Source organism: Brachionichthys hirsutus, chromosome 24 (genome assembly GCF_040956055.1).
Source record: "Brachionichthys hirsutus isolate HB-005 chromosome 24, CSIRO-AGI_Bhir_v1, whole genome shotgun sequence".
Taxonomy (NCBI): Eukaryota; Metazoa; Chordata; class Actinopteri; order Lophiiformes; family Brachionichthyidae; genus Brachionichthys; species Brachionichthys hirsutus.
In genome coordinates, this window is record NC_090920.1 from 5,129,020 (window position 1) to 5,151,660 (window position 22,641).

At 45.2% G+C, this 22,641-nt stretch overlaps 1 protein-coding gene across 1 annotated transcript; it reads left to right on the plus strand.

Moving 5' to 3' along the window:
* Positions 1 to 1,564: 1,564 nt before the first annotated feature.
* Positions 1,565 to 17,617, plus strand: LOC137911920 (1-phosphatidylinositol 4,5-bisphosphate phosphodiesterase delta-4-like). The gene is made up of 15 exons (XM_068756257.1): positions 1,565 to 1,589; positions 4,927 to 5,085; positions 5,378 to 5,606; positions 7,101 to 7,230; positions 7,303 to 7,534; positions 7,646 to 7,847; positions 8,930 to 9,074; positions 10,441 to 10,593; positions 10,742 to 10,897; positions 13,265 to 13,421; positions 13,744 to 13,860; positions 15,197 to 15,375; positions 15,500 to 15,632; positions 17,172 to 17,321; positions 17,526 to 17,617. The coding sequence occupies exons 1-15, from the start codon at positions 1,565 to 1,567 to the stop codon at positions 17,615 to 17,617; spliced, it is 2,259 nt and encodes a 752-aa protein (XP_068612358.1).
* The last annotated feature ends 5,024 nt before the right edge of the window (positions 17,618 to 22,641 follow it).

A 22,641-nucleotide genomic window follows, 5' to 3' on the forward strand; every position in this document is an offset into this window, starting at 1 on the left:
CTTCACTTTGTTTGGCCTGAGCCCATCAGCAGTGGTGTTTGGTGTGACTGACTCCAGGTCGTCTATTGTCAAGGTGGCTGTTGGGTATTGTAGTTTGTTTTTCTCTGCGTGGCCGTGGTCATTGTGAGGGAGCCCCCCCCCCCCGTTTCACCGCTGGCTCGGTGTGTGAAACTGGAGCTGGGTGCTGACCTGAAGCGGTGGATTATTAATGCCTCTGAACCGGTGTGTGTGGGGGGGTTTAATGCGCCGGCTGCAACTTCAGTTGTCAGCTTTCATCACTGCAGTGCAGGACGTTTGCTCGACCAGGACTCTGGGATGATTCTGCAACAGGTCAGGCTTTTATTTAAATCCTCTCCATGCCAGCATTACTGCTGGTTTTGATCTTCTTGTGAATCGTTTTACTTTTATATTACTAGAGTCTGTACAGGAGGAATGAACAGAGGCAGCTTCTGTCGTCACGGCAATAGTTGAACTACTGTTTGAGACATTTAATGTGTGAGTGACGGAGAGAGAAATGGGAATCATGGGGATGTTTATTTGCCTTCCCGGCCCCTTATCGCTGGATGACGTGAACAGTGTGACAGATTAGAGCGTTCAGTTGAAACAACCTAGACCTTGGATCTGTTCAATGTTTCCTATTTCCGATGATGTTTTTAAATGTCATCATGTGATCCAGTGAAGGCTTCACAGCTTTGCTGCAGGCAGAGACAGTGTTTACCCTTGAAAGGAATGCTTTAGAAGGACTAAAACTGTGTTTAGAGCACGAGTGGAATGAATGAAAGGGCGTCGGACAGATTAGTAGAGGCAGAACTAAAGTGCAGCCCAGTGCAGAACGTAGTGGAAACAATGGAGCAGCAACCAGAGTCCCTGAGGCTGAGTCCCTGAGGCTGAGTCCGAGTCCCCCTGAGACTGACGGTCCCCCTGAGGCTGACGGTTCCCCTGAGGCTGATGGTTCCCCTGAGGCTGAGTCCGAGTCCCCCTGAGACTGACGGTCCCCCTGAGGCTGGCGGTCCCCCTGAGGCTGACGGTCCCCCTGAGGCTGAGTCCCCCTAAGGCTGACGGTCCTGCTGGAGCAGGTGGTGTTAATAAAGGGGCTCCACTTCTTGATTGGGAAGGATCATGAGCGTTATTTGCTGATCTTTTTCATTTGACCGTTAACTACAATGAAACTCTCTCGGCGGTTATTGATCAGTGAAGGAGACTTTTGGGAACTTCTACTCAGCTGAATGCAGGAACATGAATGTAATAAATAGTGTTCATTAAGACTGAGATCTACATATTAGTGTAAAAACCAGGCCTGATTTGTGATTGTTAAACGTTAACACAGCTGAGTCAGGTTAAAGCACTCAGAACACACGTGTTTTGTGTTGTACAAGAACATATAGTGCACAACAATCCTCAGTTATTATTACATTATAACGGCTCTGTGTGACAAAAGGAAAAATAAATGCCATGTTGTTTTAGTTAAAGCTGTAGGTATAAAAATAATTCATTTTTCTATCCAGCAAATTTACTCAACTGCAGTGTTCTTTTTTTAGATGCCAAAACTGTGAGAAAACCAGGAATGTCTTCCACAGGAAGCAACCTCTGTAAGTCTGTCCAAACATTCACCATGTTTGTTGGTTGGTTGTGGATAAATGAAAAAGTGAGGGAATTAGATCTTTTATTTATTCTGCAACTGATGAGATGAAGAATAGTCAGATTTTTTTCTCTCTCTATTAAAATTAAGTTACTACTACTACTACTACTGTACTTCTGGTTTGTCCCGTGAAGGGTCTCCACAGCAAATCAATGTTCTCCACTTCACCCTGTCCTTTGCATCGTCCTCCCCAACACCAGCCACTCTCATGTCCTCCCTCACTACGTCCATGTCTCTTCTCCTGGGTCGTCCTCCAGCCCTGTTCCCTGACAGTTCCCTCCTCAGCATCCTTCTACCGATATAGTCCCTGTCTCTCCTCTGGGCATGTCCAGACCATCAAAGTCTGGTCTCTCTGACCTTGTCTCCAAAATGTCTAACCTTCACTGTCCTTCTTATTGTCTCATTTCTAATCCTACCCAAGCTGGTCACTCCCAAGGAGAACCTCAGCATCTTCATCTCTGCCACTTCTCGCTCCACCTCCTGTCTTTTCCTCAGACACTGTCTCTAAGCCGTCCATCATGGTTGTCCTCACCACTGTCTTGTAGACCTTTCCCTTCATCTTCACTTCGCCTGATACTTTCCTCCACCTGTTCCAGCCTGTCTGCACATGATTCTTCACCTCTTTTCCACATTCTCCCCATCACTCTGCACTGTTGACCCGAGGTACTTGTAGTCCTCTTCCTTCTTTATGTCTATTCCTTGTAACTTCACTGTCCCCCCTGGGACCTTCTCATGTACACACATGTACTCTGTTTTACTCCTGCTCACCTTCATTCCTCTCTTTTCTAGAGCAGACCTCCACTTCTCTAGATTCTCCTCTACCTGCTCCCCCTGCATCTACAATGTCATCTGCAAACATCATATTCAAAGGAGCTTCCTGTCTCACCTCATTTGTTAGTCTATCCATCACCATGGCAAACAAAAAGGGCTCAGAGCTGATCCCTGGTGCATCCCACCTCTACACTAAACTCATTACTCTTTACTATCTAACCTGGCATACAGGTCATCATCTGCCTTCTGTTTGACCTTTGCCACCTCTACCTTTGCGTTTCATCTCCATGTACTCCTGTTTACTCTCTTCTGTCTTCTCAGTGTCCCACTTCTTCTAAGCTAACCTCTTTTCCTGTATGCCCTTCCTGGTTTGACCACCAGGTCTCCTAATCTCCTTTCCTTCCAGAAGACACACTCAGTCATCTCCTTCTTGTCTCCCTGATCACCTTACCTGTTGTATTCCAGTCTTCTGGAAGCCTCTCTTGTCCACCCAGAGCCTGTCTCACCTCTTCCCTGAAAGACACACAACACTCTTCATTCTTTTGCCTCCACCACTTTGTCCTCTGCTCTGTCTCAGTCCTATTCACATTCTTCACCACTAGAGTCATCTTACACAACACCAGCCTATGTTTGCTGGCTACACACTCTCCTACCACAACCTTACAGTCACCAACCTCCTTTAAACTGCTCCATCTACACAAGATGTCATCCACCTGTGTGCTCCTCCCTCCGCTCTTGTAGGTCACCCTATGTTCTAGTGCAGGGGTGGGCAAACAATTCTACTCGCGGGCCACAATGGGTTCTAAAATTTGACAGAGGGGCGGGGCCAGGAACAGATGGATGGAGTGTTTGTGTGAACTAATATAAATGACATGTAAAAGCCATTACAGGAAAGGATTTGTCCCTTCACAGGTAGCATTACAGGGAAAAGGTCAAATGAATGAGGTTTAAACCACTGAACCACTTCATCTAAGTCACTCCAGAACTTCTCCTTCTCCTCTAACTCACATCCTACCTGTGGAGCCTAAGAACTTCTCCTTCTCCTCTAACTCACCTCCTACCTGTGGAGCGTAAGAACTTCTCCTCCTCCTCTAACTCACCTCCTACCTGTGGAGCGTAAGAACTTCTCCTTCTCCTCTAACTCACCTCCTACCTGTGGAGCGTAAGAACTTCTCCTTCTCCTCTAACTCACCTCCTACCTGTGGAGCCTAAGAACTTCTCCTCCTCCTCTAACTCACCTCCTACCTGTGGAGCGTAAGAACTTCTCCTCCTCCTCTAACTCACCTCCTACCTGTGGAGCGTAAGAACTTCTCCTTCTCCTCTAACTCACCTCCTACCTGTGGAGCGTAAGAACTTCTCCTTCTCCTCTAACTCACATCCTACCTGTGGAGCGTAAGAACTTCTCCTTCTCCTCTAACTCACCTCCTACCTGTGGAGCGTAAGAACTTCTCCTCCTCCTCTAACTCACCTCCTACCTGTGGAGCGTAAGAACTTCTCCTTCTCCTCTAACTCACCTCCTACCTGTGGAGCGTAAGAACTTCTCCTCCTCCTCTAACTCACCTCCTACCTGTGGAGCCTAAGAACTTCTCCTTCTCCTCTAACTCACATCCTACCTGTGGAGCGTAAGAACTTCTCCTCCTCTAACTCACCTCCTACCTGTGGAGCCTAAGAACTTCTCCTTCTCCTCTAACTCACCTCCTACCTGTGGAGCGTAAGAACTTCTCCTTCTCCTCTAACTCACCTCCTACCTGTGGAGCGTAAGAACTTCTCCTCCTCCTCTAACTCACCTCCTACCTGTGGAGCGTAAGAACTTCTCCTTCTCCTCTAACTCACATCCTACCTGTGGAGCGTACCCACTGACAATACTCAACAAGAAAATACTCCAGCTTCAAACTTATCATTCTATCCGACATTCGATTCACCTCTATAACACTCTGCACAAACTGTTCCTTCGAGATAACCCCTCCTCCATTCCTCTTTCCATTTCTGCCATTCCTGATGCAACTCTCTGCATTTATCCGGTCTTGAGACCGGCACAAGGTGGAAACTGGCAATGCTACGTTAGCTTCTGCTAACCGCACTACCTGTACTACACATGAGGCTGCATTATTGAAATTAAGATGTAGATGTCGATAAATAAAAATCAATCATTGCATTGATGACAGTAAAGTACTACCTGTATACTAAAATGTAAATTGTAATGAATTCTCTTTCAGATTGTACTGGTTGTACACTTATTTGAATGTATAGTTGAATGTGAATAAATAACATTACCAGCTTCCGTTGTGGCTGTTTCCTGATTGGTCAGTTTTAATGACAGTGGTGTTCTTAACTTCTGGTGGGCTTTTTGATAGAAGCTGAACCCTCCACATAAAGCTCAATATTAAGCTACCAGGATGCTAATAGTTTTAATATGAAGTACTTTTCCTCCTCAAACTGTTGTGCAACATGTTTAGATGTAAATTAAATCTCTGCTCATGAGCCGGTGTATTTTAACGACTGCATCTTCTGTGCAGGTATCCGTGGAGACGACAACCTCCAGTCCATGCTGGTGGGGACGGTAATGAGGAAGGTCAAATCTCGTACCTGGAAGAAACAGCGTTACTTCAAACTGCAGGATGACTGCATGACCATCTGGTACAAGTCCAAGAAGGCTGGAAACACACACTCCACATGTAAGAGCGAGTTCTACTCTGGTTGTACGTTGAGTCCAAAAAGCACTTGCGGAAAAGGAGGAGCTTTACTTGTATTTGGCTTCTTGCTTTGATTCTCGCATCTTTCCATCTGTTCTATCTATCTTGTAAGACGTATTTGAGCTTCAGTTCATTTCACTGCTTTCTGTCTTACGGTAATCACCTCCTGGATGTAATCGAGTACTTCATATAGCTTTATGATTTATCTCTGACTACTCCTTCATTTCATATATGTTTGTATTCTGCCCACTTTTCCATCTGGGTCTTTTTTCAGTTTCAGTGAGTGATGTGGAGGTGATACGAGAGGGCCACCAGTCCGAGGTGCTACTTAGCATTGCCGATGAGTTCCCGGCTGACCGATGCTTCACCCTGGTGTTCCGTGGCCGCAAAGGCAACCTCGACCTGGTGGCTGAGTCAGCAGAGGAAGCGCAGTCATGGATCAGAGGAATGAGGAAGCTCATTGAGAACCTGGAGAACATGGGAGAGCGAGAGAAACTAGACCAGTACCATTTACTCACTGTCCTCTATCATGTGACTACTCTGTATTGATCCTTATAACCACCTACAGTGTGTCTTCGCATCAGGCAGGACAGACATACCCCATGTGGGCTGGTTGGGCAAACTCCCATGCACCCTCAAGGACCCTGCCGAGGGTGTAGAGCTGGTCCACAGTTCCACTGCCAGGACGAAAACCATATTGCTCCTCCTGCCTCCGAGATTCGACTGTCCGGCCGACCCTCCTCTCCAGTACCCCTGAAAAGACCTTACCGCGGACACTGAGGAGTGTGATCCCTCTATAGTTGGAACACACCCTCCGGTCCCCCCTTCTTATAAAGAGGGACCACCACCCCGGTCTGCCAATCCAAAGGCACTGCCCCTGTTGTCCATGCGATGTTGCAGAGTCATGTCAACAATGACAGCCTTACAACATCCAGAGCCTTAAGGAACTCTGGGTGGATCTCATCCACCCCTGGGTCCTTGCCACCAACGATCTTTTTAACTACCTCGGCAACCCCAGCCCCAGAGATAGAGGAGCTCACCGGTACATGGTCGAAGCTCTCCCGGAGGTGGGAGTTGAAGCTCCTTCTGACAGGAGACTGTGCCAGACGTTCCAACAGACCCTCACAATACGTTTGGGCCTGCCAGGTCTGTCCGGCATCCTCCCCCACGATCAGAGTTGACTCACCACCAGGTGATGATCGGTTGACAGTTCTGCCCATCTCTTCGCCCGAGTGTCCAAGACATGGGGCCGCAAGTCCGGTGAGACGACTACAAAGTCAATCATCAAACTGCGACCTAGTGCACATATGGATGCCCTTATGCTTGAACATGGTGTTTGTTATGGAGGCGAGGCTCGGACCCCTTTGGTCCCTCCTATGGGTGATGAGCACATGGGAAGGAGGCCCCATGTTGCCTCTTCGGGATATGCCCGACCAGGCCCCATGGGTGAAGGCCTGGCCACCAGGCGCTCGCCATCGTGCCCCACCCCCAGGCCTGGCTCCAGGAGGGGGCCCCAGTGACTCGCATCCGGGCGAGGGAAACTCTGGACCAATTATCTTATTCATCATAAGGGGTTTATGAGCTACCCTTTGTCTGGTCCCCCCTGAGGACCTGTTTGTCATGGGTGATCCTACCAGGGGCAAAAAGCCCCCGACAACTGAGCTCCTCGGATCATTGGGACACGCAAACCCCTCCACCACAATAAGGTGGTAACTCGGGGATGGGGAGTTTACAGTTCTTTTTTTTCATCCTGTGATAAGCTGATATCCATCACGTTAGTCCAGTTACCAGGTTTGAAACGTTTCTTCCTCTCATCCCAGATCTGTGAACTCATTCCTCCTCTGGCATTGATAATATGTCATCATTTTTGATGACATATTTTCAGTAGATGCAAAATAACACTGTCTTCGTCCAGTTGTTCTTTTAAAGCCTGTAGAGACACCAATGTGTTTTCCACCCACTATGATTGTGACTCTTTCCTTGAGTGGCACACCCAGATGGATTAGTGACTGGTTCAAGAAGGCTGATAAGAACAAAGACGGCAGAATGAACTTCAGGGAAATCCGAGATCTACTCAAGATGATGAATGTGGCCATGAACGAGCACCATGCTCACCGCCTCTTCACGGTAAGGCCAAACGCATGAAGTCATTGATGTGCCTCAGGTTTGATGGAGGCGCGTTCCCCTCTCCTCTTTCAGAAAGCTGATAAGTCCCACTCGGGTACACTGGAGGATGATGAGTTTGTGCTCTTCTACAAGATGTTAACCCAGCGGGACGATGTATTGAGAGTTTTCCAGGAGTACTCCCTTGATGGACAGACGTTATCCCAAAGCGTCTTGGAGGACTTTCTGAGAGAGGAGCAGCTGGAAGGAGGCGACATCCAGCAGTACGCCAAGCATCTCATTGAGTGCTACGAGCCTTCTGAAGCAGGTACCCAGTCACTGAAGATGAGGCTTTATCCTTCATCTGATGCTCTGAGAACAATGTTTAGATAAATAAAACACCATTGAAGGTTCTGACAGTCTTGTGCTGTATTTCCAGCCAAGCTGCTGGACGCCATGACATTTGATGGCTTCTTAATGTACCTCGGCTCAGCTGAGGGATCCGTCTTCAACCCACAGCGGCGGGGCATCTTCCAGGACATGAGTCAGCCTCTGTGCCATTACTTCATCTCCTCCTCCCACAACACCTATCTAATGGGGGACCAGCTCAGGGGACAAAGCAGTGTGGAGGGGTATATCAGGTAATTCTGTTGGGCTAATGTTTAAAGAAGGCGTCTTATGTGATCGGAGAGTGGCAGCGAGGATGAAGGGAAAGGTCTACAAGACAGTGGTGAGGCCAGCCATGATGGACGGCTTAGAGACAGTGTCTGAGGAGAAGACAGGAGGCGGAGCTAGAAGTGGTGGAGATGCTGAGGTTCTCCTTGGGAGTGACGAGTCTGGGTAGGATTAGAAATTAGGCAATAAGAGGGACAGTGAAGGTTAGACGTTTTGGAGACAAGGTCAGAGAGACCAGACTTTGATGGTTTGGACATGTCCAGAGGAGAGACAGGGACTATATCGGTAGAAGGATGCTGAGGATGGAACAGGGCGAGAGGATGACCCAGAAGAAGATACATGGATGCAGTGAGGGAGGACAGTAGAGTGGCTGGTGTTGGGGGGGGGGGGGATGCAAAGGACAGGGTGACTGTGTTTTATGTGACTGTTCAGTACATGCTCAGCCTTGTTGGAACAGGAACAGTTCTAGTGGTCCAAAACAGTCACACCACAAAGTACTTCTTACCGAATGACAGAAAACATGTTGAGTCTGGATGGATGGAAGAATTGCCCAGTAACGTGACTTAGCTTTGATTGCTAGCCTCTCGTCCAAGAGTTCCCATATGATGATCTTGAGTAGTAGACTTTGGTATCATGCATGTTTATGATTTGAGTAACAATGTCAACTTCTCCTGATATCTTTCTGAAACATTTCATTACACAGCTCTGACAAAACCATCTAGATGATTAAATAGCACCGAAATCTCAATCTACTCCCAAACCATTTACCGGTAATAGCTTTTAAAAAATGTCCTGCCGCGGAAATCCCTACCCTAATGAGGCCTTTTCTCTGTCGAGCCTCCTGGGACTTATGAATGAAGGAGATTTACTGAGGTTTTCCTCCATTAATCCTCAACCACTCATCAGTTCCTTCATTAATAAAATGAAGACCATTCCTTTTAGCTGATTGTTTCTAACGTCGGCCTGATGATGGAATCGGTAACAAAGATGGCCTGATGGGCAGTTCATGTTCTGCCCTCCCGTGACGATGTGAATGTTTCCTGCTCAGAGCTCTGAGTCGTGGCTGTCGTTGTGTGGAAGTGGACTGCTGGGATGGCGCCAACGGAGAACCCATCGTCTACCACGGTCACACTTTCACCTCCAAGATACTCTTCAAGGATGTGGTCGGCGCAGTGGGTCACTATGCCTTCAAGGTAGCCTCACTGCTTTTGTTGTCTTAGTTAACTTGTTGCCAGGGAAGAAGGGAGTTAGATCTTTAATATTTGAAGAAGAAGTGTCAAACAAAACAGAGGATCTGTGCTAAAGAATAAAAGTAGCCTAACAAGACTGTTCAAAGGACGACCAGAATGACGAGACTTCAAATTCAAGTAATTGCGTTTTATTTATAAAGCCCCAAATCACACGTATGTCTTATAAAGACACTTTGCAGCAAGACGTTGAGACATCTTTCATTTACAGAGACCCAACAATCAAAGAAATGTCAAGCAGGTCCAAGACTCGACACGGACACTCCTTTGCTTGTCCCTGTGAGGTGATACCGCTAACCTGTGCACCATGTCTTCAAGACGGAACGATTACAGTCTGTCAACAGATGCTATTGATTCTTGGAGAAGACGGAACAAATATGAAGCAATGCTGTAAACTCTGACAAAAACAAAGTGTGTTTATTCAGTGTAGCTGATAACATTTAGTTGCTTTAAGAAACTAGAAAAGCACTCAGACCGCCACCAAGCAGCTCATTCCCCTCGTAATTGTATTTACACCGTCCCCATGGTGATCTGGATTATCATCAAAAGGTTCTTCATGTTCTTGGTATCTTTATGCACCAACCATGAAAAGTACAACTGAATCTGAGTATTTTTAACTGAATCCATAAATGGGCTCATTACGGCGACTCATTACTTCATCCATAAGATTTCCAAAAAAGGATTTCTCCCTCCCTTGAAAAGTGGGGACCTCTCGTCCGAGAGGTCCCCATCATATCCGTGACTTCACGGCGAGTTAGTGGGTGAGTGCCCGTCGAGGAGGACCAGAAGTGCTGGTCATTAGGGATGATCCGATCACGAGATCGGACCCGATCAGGACTCGCATATATACGGACCGCATATATACGGATTCGCTATTGGTTCAAAATCAAATGACTCTGTCTCGGGGGCAAAAAAACCAGATCGCGACATCCCTTAAATTATTTGATTGCTGACCTCATTCTGGATCAGATCCAGAAGACATTTTGCATGATAGTTCATATTGGACCCCTTTATGGCTGTGACATTTGGTGAGTGAATTGAATGCATATTTAAATCCTCATTTATCAATAAATGGAAAGAAATCGCAATTTCTTTGTTGCTTTTTTTTGTATCCAGATTGGTATCCGGATCATTCCCAAAATTTAAGGGGATCTAAGTTGGACAAAGACCCATTTTAAGATTGTTTTTTTCATCGAGATCCATCCAGCCTGCTAAGGCATATGGCAGCTTTCACCAATGAGAATGCTCGGGGGGGGGGGGGTTGAATTACAAATTCACTCAGGCCCTCCCCCTCCCCCTCTACCCCAACCAGGTATCACAGTATCCAGTCATCCTGTCCATTGAGAACCACTGCAGCGTTGAGCAGCAGAGAGTCATGGCCCAACACCTCAACCACATTCTTGGCGACAAGCTGCTGAAAAACACATTAGATGGGAAGGCCCCCATCAGGCTACCATCTCCTGAGGTGAGCGTGTTGATCGTAGCAACACAGCTCAGAATAAAATTATTTCTGATTGTATCGATGAAGTGATGAAAGATTCAGACACAGGAAACAAACCTGGGGGGGGCCTGTCACACAGTACCTCTGAATGTAAACTGGGCCCTCTTCTTAGGATCTGATGGGGAGAATTCTGCTGAAGGCAAAGAAGATCGGTGGTCTGGAGGAGATTGAGGAAGACTTTCAGACCGGAGATAATAGCGATGAAGACGAGGGAGCTATAATTGAAGAAGATAGCGTCCACCGGGAGAGTGTCCGCTGCAGGATTAAAGTAGGACAGGTTGTTACATCATCATTATTACACAGATGAGTCGTGAACATGAGATGCTGGTTAATAACATATTTGTTTTTGGTTAATGATTTGTTATAATAACTGTCCTAGCTACCAATACTACAACTAAAGCGATGAGTTGCATCCCCAGACTCCGGTCCGCCGATCCGGAACAGCCTTGTGATGCAACCCTGACCATATCAGAAGTGGATCGCAGCATTTAAGGGAGATTAAGATGATAATCCAAAAAATAATGGCACTCCTTTTGATTAAATTTGGGTTTTTAATCACAGTTCCATTTTGATTTGCTGTGCATCAGACCACCTACAGCAGTGTAGTGGACAGGAAAGTTGCCGGTTTGAATCCTGTTTTGTGGACCAAGAAACGTCACCTTACTTTTGAGAGTGACTGACATAAAAGTGGTTTGTTTTTCTGTTGAACTGTTCCTTTAATTTGCCGTCTTCCATCACTATAACCTCATATTAACACGCGGTACGCATATATATTTAGATTCACCTGATGGTTTCGAGTTCACGCAGCATTATGCATGTGTTTGTTGTCTGTCCAGCAGATAAAGGATTGTCTGTCATCCCTCATGAAATATAGACGACTGAAGGGCAGGGCGCCGACGCTGGCTGTTAGATAAGGTGATCTGTGATAGCAAAGAATCAAAGAGGCTGGCAGGGACTGGACATACAGAGGCTGAATGCTGGGACCACTGCTGTCCACCGTCCACATCTAAATGCACCTCTTTCAGATCGTTTCAAAAGAAATGTTGACAAATAATCTTCTATATCCAGAGAATCAAATGTAACGTTTAAACGTCTGGTAGTTTTGTGTTGTCAACAGACAGGGGTGAATTTATTCACTACCAGCTTCTGTTTGGGTTTGGACCTGAAGCCCTCTCTCTGAGTTCTGATTAGGGCTCCGATGTAATGTGAAAGTTGTTTATTGATGAGTATTTGAGAAGCATGAAACACCACACCAGGGCTCCTACTGACACGGTCATCGGAGGTGAGCCTAGCGTCAAGCTTGTCTCTGTCGATGGTTTAGGTGGCTGTCTGGTGGATGCCCGAAGCCCGGCTAGCCCAGACGGATCAGCTTTCATGTGCAGGCAGGTGTCTGGCTGGTGCCACGCCTCTTCACGGTCATGGAGGCTGCCCTGGCAGAGCGCCGGAGCTTTCTTGGCTTTATCACCCGGGATCCCTCGCCATTCACAAGGGGCTGTCTCAACTGTGGCAAAATAGTTTTGAACAAAGTGAATTCCATAACATCTGATGGATGATATTTTTCTTTCTTTATTATTTAATATTATTTACTTGAATAAGTTTGATTATTGATCGATGGAGTAGTGTGGTTTTCTTAACCTGAAAGGAAGGATTTATGTTATAATAACGGCAATAATCTATCCATATATTTTTACAACTACACAATTGAATATGCAATGTTTGTAACTTAAGTAGTGAACTGATCAAACTGAAAAATTCATTAACATGGCAATAACAATAGCAACACGCTGCAGTCAGGAAATCAATAATCTGCTGGCGGCGACTGTTGAAAGTTATTTGAACTTTTTTGTTTTTTCCAGCATGTGCTGACATGTTGACCCCGCTCAGGATCAGCACTGGAGCTGTCCAGTGCTGATCCTGAAAGTGACGTCTTTTCTGCGGCATTGACTCGGGGAATGTTCTTTATCTTGCCCACTTCGGTTAGTCTTTTTTTTGGTTTCTGCATGTCCATGACAAGACAAGGTGGTGGCTTTTTGGTTTTGCTTTGATTTTGTATCGATTATCTTTGTTCCTGCATAATGATAGCATTTGAATGGAACGTCTCCACATTATTCGATGTGTTCATTTATTCCCATCACAAACTTTGGTTCATACTAATGATTTTTCTCATTTACAGTCTGGCTTTATCTCTAACAATTCTTAAGTTACCGCCTTTTAAAAAAGTGATATCAAAACTGAATATTTTATTGTAATTACTGTGGTGGCTAAAGAGTTAAATAAAAAAATAATTATTATTTAATAGCATGTTAACGCTCAGTTAAATTTTTTACTTTGTTACGGTTTACATTTGTTCTTTGGAGGGCAAACATAATGTCAATGTGGCCCTTGGAGACAATGAGTTTGACCCCCCTGCCCTAGGACATGCTCATTCCAGTATACCAACCCGCTTTACCCCAGTAGCCCCATACTTTATGTAGCTGTTTGGCTGTTCTCGCTAGCTGCCATGCAATGATGTTTAGCCCCCAGACAGATAACATCTCTCAGTTGTCCAAGGTGCTTCATTCATTTCATCCACTCCCTGGACATCCACCTCTGTGTTATTTGACCTTTTTCATTCTTTGTCTTTCTATTTCCATAGAGGTCCAAACAGCGTCTGTCCAAGGAGTTATCAGACTGCGTTGTTTACTGTAAAAGCGTCCACTTCAGTAACTTCAAACACTCCCGCATTCACTCCAAGTTCTACGAGGTAGCATCTTTCACAGAGTCCAAAGCCCGTAAGCACCTGAGGGAGGCTGGTGAGTTGTCTGCTCCATGCATTACAATGTATCTGTTTAGGAAACCAATGACGTTTGGTCAATTTAAATGAGTAATCATCGTCCTTTAGTAATGGTTAAAAATACGTATTTGTTTTCATTCTAAAATTGTACCTGTGTTGTAACGTGGGAATGTTACTTTAAGAAGGAGAGACTCGAATGGTCTTATGGGGAGACGAGTCCGTGCATTGTGTTGTAGTAAGTCGTTCATTTCATGGGTGCGACACTTACAAATGTCTCACTAGTGCAGGTTTGTCATATTTCTGGCTGACTTTGACTGTTAGTGATATTTTCTCCATTCCAGGGGCTGAATTTGTGCACCATAACTCACGGCAGCTGACCAGGGTTTATCCCAGTGGCTTCCGAACAGACTCCTCAAACTTCAATCCTCAGGAGATGTGGAATGCTGGCTGTCAAATTGGTAAATTCAACCAAAAGAAACAAGCAGCCATTGAGATCTCTTTCTGTCATCAGTTTCTCTCATATTTTACTATAAATGCTGGATTGGGAGGCAGCTGGGCCCATAGAGTGCCGAAACCCAACAATCCCCCTTGAGTAAGCACATGGAGACAGTTTTTATTTATTTATTTAACTTTTATTTAACCAGGAAAATAACCCGTTGAGGATAAGAACCTCTTTTTCAAGGGGGTCCTGGCCAAGATAGGCAGCAGCAGCTACAAAAACACACATTACAAGCGTACACAATTTAAAACACAAGCAAGTACAAATATCTAAATAATATGTTTAAAACAGACTATAAAAAACAAGTGCATGTTGTGGAATCAGCCTCAAAAACTCTTAGTTCAGATTTAAAAGTGCTCGTTGGAATTAGATTAGTGAGTTTCCAGTCTTTCTGCAACCTGTTCAGTGCAAAAGGGGCAGAGTGGACAAAAGCCTTTTTATCCAACTCAGCAAATCGGCAAATGGGACAGAAAACAACAAATGGTCATGTGACCGAAGTCAGTAGGAGGTACAGACGTAGGTAGGCAGGAGTCCTCGTATTGACAGATGACAGATCCTCGGGGGGGGGGGGGGGGGCAAAGCAGGCCGTCCCACCGGCGAGTATAACTCACAGTGGTGTGTCGACACTTTACAGTTAGTAATAAACCTGAGAGCTGAATGGTAAACGGTGTCAATCATATGAAGACATTGAGCAGATGCATTCATGTACAAGAGATCTCCATCGTTGGAGAAAGTTGCTTTTTTGCATTGAAAGAAAAGTACACTTTGTTTCTAAAATAAAAACCGAGCTTTAACCTCAGCTCCGTCACAAGATTCTCCACACGTGGCTTAAAAGAACAGTAGCAAGGATAAACTGCCTCCGTCATCTTTGCTAGCTTAAGACTTCTGCAGCCAATGCATAACGTTGCTGTTCGCCAACCATCCCACACCTTTGTTCTCCACTGAACCGAATGCTGAGCCGTTATAATACTGCTGTGAGATTAATGCCATGATATTTATTTATTCATTGGTTTTTTGCAACACACATTCACACCTACAGACAATTTAGTGTAACCAATTCACCGATGTTGCATGTTTATGGTGGGAGGAAGCCATGCAGACATGGGAGAACATACAAAAACCCCAAGTTCATGACCTCTGACCTTTCTGCAACAGCGCTATCCACTGTACCACCCTAGTGATGTAAACTCCATAAGGGTCAAAATGAAAATGCGCCGCTTTGAACAGCAAAGTAAGCAAAAATGATGGCAAGCATTGTGCTGTAAATCAAGCCCCAACTTTTTCTTTTCTTTTAGTTGCATTGAATTTCCAGACTGCTGGGGAGGGAATGGATCTGAATGACGGCTTGTTTCGGCAGAACGGCAGCTGTGGCTACGTCCTAAAGCCCGGCTTCATGAGACAGGCAGAGAAGAGGTTCGACCCCGAGAAGCCTCATAAACGGGATGACTACCAACCTGTTGTCCTCGCTATCCAGGTACAAACCAGGATGAATGTGTGCTCCTTAAGGTTGATTCATCCACATTTAGCTTTCTTCTATACATATATATATATACACTTTACAGTACATCTACTGATGATACTGTGTTTATGTGTTGAAGGTGATCAGTGGTCAGCAGCTACCCAAAGTCAACATTAAAGAGGACTCGATTGTTGATCCTCTGGTCAGAGTCGAGATCCATGGGATTCCTGTGGACCAGGATAAGCAGGAGACCAGATACATCGAGAACAACGGTACGGAAGAGGCTACGGCCCTGTGATCGAAATAACTAACAGTAGGAATGAATGGGCAGGAGGGGTCACTTCTAATATAATAATATACTGCAGCGAGCTCGAGTAGAAGGACCACACTGGTGTCAATTATGCATGCATGTGCTTTTGAAACTGAAGTACACACCACAACACACGCATATCGGCCAGAGGACACTTATCACACCACACCAGGGGCCTTCCCAGTGCCTGTGAAGCTTAGGAGGAATCGCCTTTTTGCGGACAGGGCAGTAGACCCACACCTCGTCCCCTGGCATGAAGACCCATCCTCTGCAACAGACATCGTAGCCCCTCTTCTGCCGAACACCGGAGTTCGCATGGGCCCGGTGGGTGTAGTGGTGAACCACAAGCAGGCGCTCTCTCAGTCTGCAAAAGTAGTCCATCTCCTTAGCCCAGGGATTTCCGGCTCTGGCCACCGGTGTCCGGAGCGCTCTCCCAAACATAAGAGCAGCAGGACTCCTGAACAGCAGACCGATGGGACACAGAACCAGGGGCAAGTGACGGTCGCAGTCTTTCTGATGTTGACTGTTGAGAATGGCAAGCTGGGTGCGGTTAAACCTCTCCACCTGGTGGAGCGGAGTTGTCCTCGTTTTACTCACCACCGGCCGTCGGCAGATCTCCCCAAAGACCTGGGACTCAAAGTTCTGTTGCTGGTCACCGTGGAGCTTGTTGGGGATCCCGAAGCAGGCGAACATCTCTTCCACCGGCCTCTCTGCGGTTGTAGCAGCGCTCTGGTCTGGGACCGAATACGCATCCATGGCCACCAGAACATAGCGGTTGACAGAGTTGGTGACCAGGAAGGGCCCTAGGATGTTCACTCCAACCCTCTCCATCGGGGGATGGGAGCACTGGGTCGGTCCCTTCTGGGCCGTCCAGGCATCACAGCAGTGGACATGTAGCTCCACCTCCCATCGAGAGTCCGGCCAGTAGAATCACCTCCTGAGGCGGTTGAGGGTCTTGGCATTCCCAGGTTGTTGGTGAGGCGGTGCAGTGGGTCGGCGATGGTGGAAAAGCCCCGGACAAACCGCCGGTAATATGAAGCCAGCCCAGGAAGCTCCGCAGCTCACTGACGTTTGCACTCTTGAACCGCAGCAACCTTCGCCGGGTTAGTAGCCGCACCACGAGCTCTGACAACATGGAGTCATAGTCATTCACTACAAAACACATCAAATGAGATTTGATTTACACCCTAGTACAAGGGGCCCCTCGAAACATTCACACACATGCATATAAGGGCCCCGTAGCATGCCGAGTGTAGCGTGAAGGCGCCGCCGTGCTCAAGGCCACCATGGCAGTACTCTGAGGGTAACCTGATCCCTCTCCAGCCACCAGCACACACTCCATATTTTGTCTGTGCTGGGACTTGAACCGGTGGACTCCCCACTTCCTAAACCCAAAGCCCAACCAGCTCCGTGGGTCCGCCCCAATATGTAATATATAAGGGTTTAGCTTAGTTCCGAGTTAAAATGAGTGCTGGTATTTAACATCCTGTCCTCTGTGCAGGCTTTAACCCTGTGTGGTATGACACTCTGCGCTTCCCAATCCGCGGTCCAGACCTGGCCATGGTCCGCTTCGTGGTGGAAGACTATGACAAGACATCAAAAAATGACTTTGTGGGGCAGTATATGCTTCCTCTCAGCTGCATGCAGCAAGGTAGGAGCACAATGAAAAGTCGACCTTATTGCCACACTGACGGAAAGTCAGACGAAGTGTAGAGATTTAGAGTGTGGAAACTAGTAATGGAACAGTGTGTCTGACTTTCTACACTTTATCTCAGACGTTATGAAACATAACCCGGTTCCCTCCTATCATAATCCTTGCTCTCCTAATGCTTCTATCATTATTGTGTGTTCTAAGGTTATCGTCACATTCACTTACTGTCGAAAGATGGAACCAGCTTTCCTGCAGCCTCATTATTTGTACACATCAGGATCACAGACCTGGAATAATCCATCTATACTTTCGTGCATCTCCAGAGGCATTGGAGCATACTATTTAAGGATAAGAATAAATTATTTCCTTCCTTCTTATTCCTAAAATACCTAAATATCATTCTTATTTGATGTGTAAAAAATACTATGCCAAATATTTAGTGGTTCTCAGCAATAATTGTATCTTATTTTGTTCAGTATAGTGTGTGAATCTTGTTCCTGTGATGGACTTTGCTGCTAATATTTGTTGTACTGTGTCTGCAGCACAAAGACCTGTATCCCAGAAATGACTGTGCCACCATCAATATTTATATTTTGTAAGTGTGAAGTAGCTTAAACAGATCGTTCAATATATTGTGTATTTCTCAGAACATCTGTGTATAATCCTCTTTTAATGCTCAAACCCCCCCCCCTGTGTCAATTTCTCTTCTCCTGGGCGACTAACTGCTGAGGTGGGAGAAGGGAACACCTCGTGCTGTTCCAAGCTATCTGCCCAAGGCTGAAGTCCTTATCTGCAGCCTGAGTGGAGACAAAGCACTCCATTGTGTATTCCTGATCTTCAATAGCCTATGTTTGTCAAATCATTCTTCGCCAGGTGCTTATCAATAATACACCAATCAGTAGCAGAGAACAGAGCCACTCTGTTCTTCTTGATATCCATGTGTGTGCGTAATGCTTATAAACTGTGTGCTGACCAGGAGGAGGTGGAGTGCGTTGGTGAGCCGAACGCAGCTAACTACTCCGTCTCTCCATCCCTCCCGGCCGACAGCTGTCTTTAATAAATCTAATAATTACAGTTCTGCCTCGTTTCGTCTCTTCGGTGCAAGGCCTCTCTGGGTTTATTCATTTTAGACCCAACAGTAAGTATTTTTCTTCAGCAAAGAAAACTTCATGTACTTCTATTTTAGAACCTCAGCGGTGTCTCGTTTCTTCTGTAAAGTCAAGAGAACTTGTGTCACCACATGATGAGTTTGCGACGGCCGATGGGTCGTCCTATCTTTTCTCGTCTCTCCTTTGTTCTTCTTAACGGATGGAGAAAGCTCCAGCTCCTAAACGGACCTTTGCTCATCAGCAACCAGTGAACATAGTTTGGTCCCTTTAGTGGAATTATTCCTGTTTGCCATTGATGTATTTCTTCAGGACTCTTTGGTTGCTTTGATGCATGCCTGACTCCTGTTACCTATCAGGTGTGTCCCACGAGACCCGAGGGACATCAGTGGACACTTGGTTTCTGATCCGGGAAGAAGGCGTCCAATAAATAGTGCTGAAGTTTGTACTTTAAAATGAGCAGAACGACTTGAAGCCACGTTTGTTGTTAAAAAAGTAAAAATGTAAGAAAAGAAAAACCGATGTTAATGTTTACTCATGTTTATCATTTCTGCTGTGTGTTATTGAACAGTAAAATAATGATTGTGAGAAAAATGCTTGTCTTGTTCCTTCAACCTTCTCGATGACATCATCTACAGCAGGGGTGCTCAATACGGCGATCGCGAGGGGAAAGTCGGTCGATCGCATGACATATTTTTTGATTGACATGCAGGGCAGCCAGTCAGATGACTTCTTTTTTCTGACCTTTAGGTCACCACGCAAAGTGGGAACAGGTGACCTTTGAGCCACAACAATTCCATGGATGGGGGGGGGGGGGGGCAGTCAGCCTTCTTAGGGTGTCCATTTTCACAATGGAACATATACAGTAAATTATGTATTTAAGTACTTTATTGATCTCTCAAACGGTCAAATAACAATTGAATGTGTAATTGTGAAATAAACAAACATTCGCGGGAGAATTCCTTAAAACGCGTGTGGCTGCTGACATCGAGTCACGTCTTTGGAACGTCTCACCTTCAAAGGTTCCCTTGTCTCTGAATGAGAGGCCACACACTGGAGGGTGTGGTGTCCTCCCGGGCAGCTCGACTGTCCTCGGGAGGACATCACATACTCTATTGGACTGGTGTGTCCAAGGTGGGGGGGTTGATCGAGGACGATTTCCTAGCGAAGACAAATCATGAACGTCCAGATAAGTCATAAGTTCCTTGAGGAGAAAATTATATATTTGGAGAATACTGCATGAAAAGCAGGTTCTGAAATAATATACGGGTAATATGAAATACTTTAAAATGTATGTCAATATCATCGCTTTGTACTTCAAGTTCAATAACAGAACTAGAAAAGCACAGACCTCCACCAAGCACCTCAGTCTCCCTATACTGTGATTTAAACAAAGATTATTGTCCGACATTTATTATATCTATATTTTTAGATTCCTTAAATATGAAAACAGCAAAAACAGCAAAAGCAGAACCTCCTTTGTGGAGGAAAAAGCAGTAGAAAATGAATGAATAGCCGTGATTGGTAAAGAATAAAAGCACCTGTTTGGAACTACAATGTCCAGCAGGTGGCAGCCGATTGGTTACTCAGGATCATGACCCCTGTTGCTTTAAATGTCTAGTGTTTATATATATATATAAAGTCACATGTCTGTAATGTTTTCTGTGTCCAACACAGAAATATATATATTTTTAAATCTAAAACGTACAAAACTGAAAAATACAAATGAAGAGAATTCTGAATTTTCCAATCGATGCTTTATTTCTCAAAGCAAGACTTTAATATATTTTAGATGATTTTCGGTCTCCAGCAACAACAGCAGCTTCTGACGAGGTTCCTGAAAGCTTTCTGGACCGTTCTCTAGAAGCGCCTGATGGAGCCTGGAGCCGGAAGGACTGCAGCGTCTCCTTCTGTTGCAGTCGGCTCTTCTTGCTGCGGATCTTCCTTCTTTGGACCGCCTGGGGCTGAAGGACCTCCTGCAGCATCGATCTGGACAATTGTTGGATCCAGTTGGTTTTCCTGAGGTCCAACAGTTCCTGAAGCATGGAACGGATTCTTCCTGACGTGTTCTGCTCCTCCATGATCTTGGATATCTGTGTGAAGTACTGATCCATCTTCCATTTAGGACATTCACCTTCCAGGGTCTTCCCAGCCACTGACAGTATCTTGCAGACACTAGCGATGTCTCGTCCTTATCTTTGAGGAGTTCGGTGACGTATAACAGCACGATATTCACCGTGAACACTTTCACGTTAAAGAGTTCACCATGTGTATACACAAATCACCCCCATCATGGCCTGCTTTAATAATGAGCTGTCCCTGTTACAGAAAATTCTGACACAAATAAATAATCCACAGGCAAATAAACTACACATTTATATCAGAACTTAGCTTCTCCCCAACCTCTTGTTTGTAATTTATTTTGGATTTACCTGTATATTTTATTTTTATTCTTGTGTTTGTGGTTATTTTTGTATTTATTTATTTTCCTCTCCTTCCTTTTTTTTGCACATATAATTGTATTACTGATTTTATATTCCTCAGTTAGATTTCCTTCTATTTTGATCTCTGAAGATGTGAATGTTTTGTGTAATGTCAAAGGGTGAGTTCTATTCAGTGAGTTTGTACTGTGAGTTATGTTAATAAAGTAATCGTCATCACGCCTCAGAGAATGTATCCGTCAGGTGCCGAAAAACAAAAGAAGAAAAGCAACAACAGTCGCAAGGTAAATATTTCAGGTTGTTTTGTTGCTGTGACGAGCTTGATAGGTCATTTGTGCGAATTCCATGCTGGTGAAACCGGATGGTTATTTATGTTACACGTGTTTTCTTTGTTTGTGTTTGTTTAGTGCTGTGATTGGAGCAGGTGTGTTAGCAGCACGTTGTGTCCTGGTTTTTAGGCTGGTGTGTTTTTAGCCTAGCTCGCCTCTAAAGTCTATTAGCTCAGTGTTTCCCAACCTTTTTTGAGCCGCGGCACACTTTTTACATTTACAAAATCCTGCGGCACACCACCAACCAAAATGACACAAAATGACGTTCTAACACAGTACACATTATATTACATGAGCTTTATTATAATATATAGAGTTAATAATATAGTTTTTTAATGTATTTATACTTAGTGGGAATCCTGGGGCTGTTTGGATGAACACAAAATGGATATCCTGCAGTAATGGTAGAAAGACACACACGAAGCTCTTCCTCATCAGCTCTCAGTCTCTCTGTTTTTAGTTTTTATCGCCGTCGAGCTTGAGAAGCTCAGCTCACACAGATATGTGGTTGAAAACGGGAGCAATGTCAGAATAGCTTTGTTGGCTAGAACGGGGAACTCCTTGGCAACAGATAACCAGAAACTGTCCAAAGGAAGATCAGCAAAGTTTAGCTTTAAACCACCATCTTGTTTCAGTTCAGTGTAGTGATGGGAATTCCGGCTCTTTTAAGAGAGCCGGTTCTTTTGGCTCCCAAGTGGCTCCTCAGATTTTTTGTTGACAAAATTAATTTAATACCAAATCATGTGCATTGTGTAAAATTAGCTACTAATGTAAAAACATGCAATATATCAAATGTTTATTAAATGTCTTTATTTAAATCCTCTTTGCACTGTTAGCTATAAAAAACATATTATATAATATAAAATACAAAACCAAACCACACACATCTTACAGAGAACAAGGTCAAATCTCTGCATGTAAATCTCTAAAACACACCAAGAAAACATAAATTAAAAAGTGCAAAAGATAAAGAAGCATCAGGTAACAGTTCTCCTGTTTTACAAAAGAATGGTTAAAGGAAACCAAGTGGCTCAGCTTGGAGGGGCTGATCCTGTTTCTCCTTTCTGTTATCATCTGTCCTGGTTTGGAGAAGATTCTCTCTGAGGGGCAGATGTTGCCACGATACAGTCTCCGTGTGTGAGACGTGGGTAGACTGAACACCTGGACTCCCACCAGCTCAGTGGGTCTGCACTTCTTTGGATAAGCGGCTCCTCAAGATACGATCTTACTTTATTTTATTTTGCCTTTGTGTCAGCCGCGTTAAAATGTGTCCAGATTTCTACGTTTTCTATCTCTCGTTTTTTCTCTCACCCTTTCTAGCGCGTCGTTTGTCTCTGGTCTAAAGTTCTCTCTCTCCCTGCCTCCCTTTCGTTTCGTCCGCTCGCTGTGCTGCATGTGTGTAAACACCCCCCCCCCCTGGTCGTTGTGGACACGCACACGCCCA